The 7,500-nt window shown below is 37.6% G+C and overlaps 1 protein-coding gene across 15 annotated transcripts in view; it reads left to right on the top strand.

The window, feature by feature from the left end:
• The window catches only part of Arms (Ankyrin repeat-rich membrane spanning), a 661,393-nt gene that overhangs the window by 631,151 nt on the left and 22,742 nt on the right, over positions 1 to 7,500 (top strand). For all 15 annotated transcript variants that reach the window (XM_076190426.1, XM_076190427.1, XM_076190418.1 and 12 more), the window contains one exon: positions 1,979 to 2,151. In XM_076190426.1, the coding sequence (XP_076046541.1) occupies positions 1,979 to 2,151 (173 nt within the window). The remainder of the gene's footprint in view (positions 1 to 1,978; positions 2,152 to 7,500) is intronic.

Here is a 7,500-nt window from a genome sequence, read left to right as displayed (position 1 = left end):
ATGCTACCCACGCTGACAAGATACACATTGGTACTGACATTGCAACTATGTTATCACTATAACATTGGAAAATCAACTGGAGAAAGGCTATCCATTTGTGTCCTAAATTGCAAAAGGGTTGAGTCATTGGTATAGGGCGACAGGTATGATGTCAACCTATAAATGCAGTGACTCCTTCAAGATTGTAAAAAAATTCTGATCTCAATCACTCTCCACAGCAGTGATAGATTCGTTTTTCTCCTTCCTTCCTGGTTTGAATTCTACAAAACCGTCTCAGCATATTTCATAATAAGGTTAAGTTTGCCATGTAATCTGGAAATTTAAGAGTATCACAAAAACCCCACTGCTGAAATCTTGACATATTTTTGTTGCATGATCATGACTATTCTTCAGACTCCTTTGAAAACCCTCAACTTCCACTTTTGAAAGATAACCAGTTCCTTATTAATGGGATGTCATATGGCTGAATAAAATATCCTGGTGGTACACAGGATAACTACTGCCCAGAGCAGAACAATTTAAGGGGAAAAAGAATCCCCAATATCATCTTGGAGTCTTTAGCAGGTGTCCAATAAAAAAGAAACAGATAAAAGTTAGGATGTCTAAGTTCTTTGTTTCTAGTATAACTATAAGTATGCTAAACATTATTTTGGAAGTATTCATGTACAGAATATTGACTTACGCAAACATACAATTTATTTTGTCACAGTTCTTCTAAAGAAATACACAAAAGCGGCTTTTCACAAAATGAATCTGTACCCAACGATTACCTCCTAGAGTACAAACATGCATAAACCAGTCTTATGTAGGAGTTTAGGAAGGGATTAGTTTGCTTTTGTTCCTGTATATATGCATTTAGGTCTCTTGTGAATATGTGAAAGAACTAATGTAAGGAGATGGAGAAGGGTTAGGCTTACTTTAGGGCAACACCTCCGAAGTAGTTACCTTATAGCAAATAAACTTCTCTGATTTAATGAAATGGAGTATAGTTGGCTTGAAACCTTGTATATATGCATTTAGATCCCACAAATATGTGTATTACTCCATTTCATTTAATTCTATGAGATGTATGGTCACCCTTATCTTTTCAATGGCATACTTGAATAAGATAGTCTGGCGAAAGACTGAATGGGATAGATTGCAAAAGTCAACCTGTCTGAGAAGTGCTAAATAGTGATAAGTGCCAATAGCCGATTCAGTTGTTCTCTGGGTCAAGCTGGAATAACATAAATCAATGTATTGATTGTAATGATGGTTGATACATATCTAATGGGTTATATCCAATTCCTTGAAGGTATTATTTAAAGGGGAAAAATATAGATAAACTCCTAAAATGGAATAGAACTTATAGCTTTATCTGTTGGTCTTAAGCATGACTTGAGAGTGACTGTACATGCATTTACATAAAATTTTATCTATTAATTTTATTTGTGTATTCATTCACTTAGTTATTCATTTGTTTGTTTATCTTTATGTTGGGAATTTATCTGGAATCTATCAGCAAGTCATTATGTAGACCTTGTGAGGGAACAGGTGTACAATTGTTGTCTCTAGTAGCTTATGTTTTCGAACCTGCTCATACGAGACAGCTAGCACAAAAGGGAAAATGTTGAGCAAACTTTTGTCAACAACTGTACAGTGCAGTCACTTCCAAAAGTCTTGTCCCTCTCCCCCCACCCCCATCCCAAATTCAACAACCCAAATACAACCCACAGAATACTGTATATTGTTTCAATGAGATTTCACATATATCTTTGTAGGTCAATTAATGCACATGAAAAATGTATTGCATGTTGAGCAGGAACATTTTTCTTAGCATGGTTGAATTTGCAAAGGGAGATAGGATCATTAAGGTTACTTAGCAAGGTTGATACAATGAGTTACCAAGACAGCATGCTGACAGGAAACCTCTGGGTCCGTATTCTTATATTTTCTTAGACTCATGAGACTTCTATTGACAGTAGTCCCATCCTTCTAGGTTCAAGCCGATCTAGCAGTGGTGGCGGAGGACAGGACCTCCATCCCCATCACCACCACCATCACCTCCACCACCACAACTCCAACAGTACTACCACGAGTTCCTCCTCCAGTAACCCTAGTACAAACTCGGGGCCAAGGAGATCGACCAAGCAGAACCTCTTGGCCAAACAGGTAGGCAAGAGCTACAGCGAACTGTGTTCCCTCAGTGACCCGGAGTCGATCCGCAGTCGTCATGATGGTGCTGAGCATGTCAACCTGGCCGAGCAAATGCTTTACTAGTGACCGTCCGAGTGATGTTTGGAGAGTTTGTTTTCACTTTTTTTTTTTTTTTACCTAAGCTGTGCCAAACATGAATCTAGGAATTGAGATGATATTAGGAAATTTATATTTGATACACAAGTGAGAAATATTCTATAGAATGTTGAAACTGTTATTTGAAGGGTTAAATTTTATTTGTATAAATAGAAACATGTTTAGGAAAAATCAGGAATATGGTGCATCCAGTAATGCAGTACTTCTTAAAAGTGAATAATTAATTTAAATCTTATCTTCTAACAAAGGAAATAAAATCTCAAATTGTGAGACCCATCATAGATCAGGATGCCTTTATTTTAGTTTATCTAGAATCTAAAGCAGTGTTTCTCATCATGAGATCTAAAGACTTCTAGAAGACCACCAACTTTCACAAACTAGGTCACAAACCAAAAACTAGGGGTATTTAGTAGTCTTGATGATTTCGTTCTTTGTTGAATTGATATCAAGGAGATAATGAAAAAGAATTATATAAATATGACATACACGAAAAGTCTTTAGAGAAAATTCGAGATTTAGATAAATAAGGCCTGATGATGGCCTAAATATGTCATGAGAAGGTCGAAATGTTTCCCTCGGTTTTGCGCGTGAACAACTCTCCTCTAAGCTAGTTTGGAGCTCGCTGATTGGCTGACACTGTGATGGCTCTGTGCCACATCATGCGCCGATTGGAGCAAATTTTTTGGCCCGTAGTGGGCAGACCTTCTCTTGGACTTGGAGCCATTCTTGAACCTACGTTTTGCAAACACAGTCGCTTTGGTAGTCTCATTCCACTAGAGAATATTCCACATAAAAATAAACAAAACAGAATTAAACAAAAAAAGGAAAATAGATATACGTAGCTCACTGCATGTATCTTAATAAACAAAGTTATTCAGTCTATAGTCTATAAAAAAAAATTTAGGTTTTCTATATATTTATAAATTTGAAATTTTGGGTATAAGTGATTTGTTTAGTATACTAAAGCTCACTACATGTAGTGTCTAAGGAGAAACAATGTATTGGTTAAACGCAAAAAAAAAGTAGGGCAATGATTTTGTTTATCGTTCTCAAAAGTTTCTATATTCATGTTCGCACATCATGACTGAAAAGCCAGTATGTAGTCTTAGTGCAACTATTGTGTTCTTTATGTTAAGCACAGTGATATGTTTGTAAGCATTGTTAAGTTCTGTTGTTTTGACTTTATGTTTATACTTTTTACTTGAAATAGCCCAATAATAGTTACCCTAGATTTTATATAAACACATATTAAACTTAAGTTTCCAAGTTGTTTTAGCTTAATTCAAGAAAATACTATCTCAGTCTAATGGTTTAGCTTTGTGTTTATTTTTTGCCAGTATTTATTCAAAATAGTCTTACATGTTTTAGTTTTTTGTACCTAGTCTTTATATAACTCCTATTTTGTTTCCTTATTTGTTAGTACATCTTGAGCATGTATCTGTACCATCATTCCAATTTTTGTGTGTATGGTATAATTCATTACACTGCCACAATGTTATCCATATCACAGATAGTTGATTGAATATGTGTAATGAGTTCTGTGTGTATGTTTGTGCATTCGTGTGCACCTGTCTGACCCAACTTCTCTCTCTCTCATTTCCTCTCATTCTCTTTCTCTCTCCTTCTCTCTCTCTCTCTCTCTCTCTCTCTCTCTCTCTCTCTCTCTCTCTCTCTCTCTCTCTCTCTCTCTCTCTCTCTCTCTCTCTTTCCTCCCTATATTTTGTATATGTGTCAGAGTGGGAAGTGCATGACTGAAAGCGTGTATGAATGTCAGTGAGTGACAATGTGATTGAGTATGTGTAACTGATAAGTGCTGATAAACACATTGTTTTGTTTATTCCAAGATTTTATTTATAGTTTAAATAAGCATGTTTATGCAAAATATATTTCATGTATAGGCACACAAACGAGTCTGCATGTTTAGTCTGCCAGTTTTGTCTAACAGTGTTGAAAAAATCACGTTATCATAATTTTCCAATAATAGTTCCCTCATCATAGTGTATAGTAAATCTAGAATGATGTTGGCATAGTTTCCTATAGTTAGCAACTTTGACTCAAGTTTCTAGATAGGAAAGTACTTAGCACTAGATCAAAATACAAAATAATTTTCATCTCGTGTACAGACATTGAACTACCTAAGTATACACATCTTCATGTTGATGATATCAAATGACACTGTATGTGACATGTGGTGCTCTGCAATGAGTTGAGGGCAGCATCATGGTTATGTGGTTTAACTTGCTTGTTCTTTGGTTAACTTGTGGTTAGATAACTGCATGGTAACTGGGATCATGTGCATGTGAACGCCGTGTCTTGTGACACACTTTTGTGTCATGCATGATTTTTTTTTTTTTTTTTTTTTTTTTTTGAGAGAGAGAGAGAGAAAGAGAGCAAAGGATGAACACCTCCTTTCCCTCCTCCTCCTCCTCCTCCTACTTCAGGTATCTTTGAAGTGCCCAACCACATTGTCTCCTATGCCGTTTTCTCCCGGGAACACCTCTCTCCTGCCTGCGGTTTCGAGTTTGGCAGATTTTTCGCGTCTTTGTGGACGGTGGCGGTTTATTGGTGGAGGGTTTTTTCTTGCCTTTGATGGAATTTTTGGCACATTTGGGTATTTTTTTCCGGTGGTGGATATTTTTTCGGTATTTTTTGGTGCGCCTCAACCCTGAAGCCTTGGTAATGGAAGCTTCTGCAACGCAACAAGAAAGCTGACCTTGCGTAATCAACTGTACAATGAAAAATATAAATATGTATATCTGACGACTTCAAGCAGGACACTGGACTTCAGCCCAATGAAAACAATATATATCATAACATAAAAAAAAATGAAAAAAATATCTGCTCTCTCTTCAAAAAAGAAAATTTGAAAACATGTCCAGCTATAAAAGAAAATATTTCTAGTGCAAGCATACCACAAGCTGGCAAAATGTATAAAATATATTTAGAATATATGAAAAGAAAATCCTCATCTACAAGAGTAGAAATACCTTCTCACTCTCTCTAAGATGTTGCTCTAGACTATTGTTTTCAGTTTCTTACTAGATCTAGTAGTTGCCTCCTGAGTGTATTTTGTACATTACAGATAGTTCTCTCTTTTGGGAGATTCTCTAAAATTCAGAAAAATATTCATAAGATAAAATTCTTCTGGTCTCCGAAACCTTCAAGTATTCAGAAAAATCTGTTTCCGATATTGGAGAGATTTCTGAATTTTGGAGATATTCCCCAACGGAGTTTTTCTGTACTGGATATGCCAAAACGACGCGAGATTGTCCACAAGGATAGAAGTGCCGGTGAACCACAAGTCATAAGAATTCACTAAACACTGGTCTACCACCACCTCAATCTCCTCCACCTTCTGATCACCTCCACCTCTACCTCCTCCACAACCTCTTTTCACCGCAACCTCACTTTGTGCTTTTCCTTCAAACTGTCACACACAGACACATGCACACACACACCTGAAAAAGAATAGCTTTACACACAGAGTGATAGATATCTGGAACAAACTGGACAAGAAAATAGTGTTTGCAAACATCATACAAGAATTTAAGAACAAACTTGATCTTGCGAGATACAAAAACGGGTCACCACAAGCATAGCTCCCCTTCCCATAAAATACAACTAGGTAAATACACACACACAATTTGATGAAACAGTGGTAACGTTCATGGCTGCCTCTACAGCAGTCCAGGTTTGAATTCTGCCCAGGGGTGAAATAATTTCAGTATTGGTGTACTGTGAGTCATTACTCCAACTCTTGTAGGCAGGGAGTTGGGTGTGTGTGTGTGCATGTAAGGTCACATCATTACCCATAGATCAGTCATATATGAGCTCTGAGCTCTCTTCTGGGAGGGTAACAGCTGACGATCACGAGTCCAACACGGGATCCAAGACCATGGTGAATCTCACACACATACACATACACACACATGCTCGCACACAAACACACACACACCAAACAATTTCATTCAGCTAGAGGGAAGACCTTGAATATCATTTCTTGAGTAACACAAACGGCAAAGGTGACGACAGGAGTCCAAGAGAAGCGCCTCTTGGCGTAAGCTCCCACGCCATTGATGGCTGCTTCAGCTGAATAAAATTGCCTGGTAACAGCCAGAATAAGATAAAGAAGTGCTGAGAGTGGCACACTTTGATTATTCTATTCAGGTGAGCGCCGCTAGACAGTTTTTTTTCAGCCAAAGTGATTAAATTCATTTAGCATTAGACAGGTCAATATATTTTAATAACAATAGTAATAATAGTAATTAATGATGATGATGACTATAATAATAACGATAATGAAAATAATGATAATAGTAGTAATACTTATAACAACAACAACAATAATAATAATAATAATACATGCACCAATGGCTTTTCCCCATTACAAGGGAGGTAGCCAAAAACAAAGACAAAAAAAAAATGCTCCTACCCATTCCATCCCCACAAACTCCACTCCTATTCACTCCCTCCCTCTTACCTTGGCTCCTCCTGGGTGACGGGTCATCCCTGCATTTCACCCACTACCCTGGGTCAGAAGCATTGTTTCAAGACACAGCACATCCACAGCAAGGCCGCTTCATTTAATCCATGACCCCCACTCTCTGTCTCCTCATGCAGAAAAAGAGAAGACGAGGAGAAATCCTTTTGGGCTGCATCAAAGTATGATTCACACATTCTTCACCTTTCGCACAGCTTCCCCAAACTCCTTCACGAACTTCCTCAATCCTGCCGGTTAGTGAAACTGGAGGAAACAATCATGATCATCATTGTTATCATCATCATCACCATCATTATCGTCATCATCATCATTAATAATAATGGTAATATTAATAATAATAATAATTGATTCCTCACGTTTCACTAACTGGAAATCCACAACCCCACGGCAGCTGCCAACGGTCCTCAGACCCTCGCAATCTCTCTGAGAAGAAACATTGAACTATCGTAAGCATTGTGTTAGTATGAAAATGTTTCTGTGAAACTGACTTATATAACAGGAAGGGAAGTACCCCTGATTGTTAGTTCATCTTACTTGAGGAAGGTGGACGAAATATGGTCAAAGCTGATAGGAAGATATCTTGGGTTCATTCTGGGGATGAAAATGTTGCTTTTTGAAGCCGGGCCACAGGGAGAGGATACTTTCTGACATCCGTTTCACAAGTTGACCAGATGTGTTGGGTCCATATGACTAGTGAAAGGGTTTAT

This window comes from Oratosquilla oratoria, chromosome 9 (genome assembly GCF_046742065.1).
Source record: "Oratosquilla oratoria isolate Oo_2021 chromosome 9, ASM4674206v1, whole genome shotgun sequence".
NCBI lineage: Eukaryota > Metazoa > Arthropoda > Malacostraca > Stomatopoda > Squillidae > Oratosquilla > Oratosquilla oratoria.
Note: the sequence above shows the minus strand (reverse complement) of the source record. Positions and strands in the feature narration are given on the sequence as shown.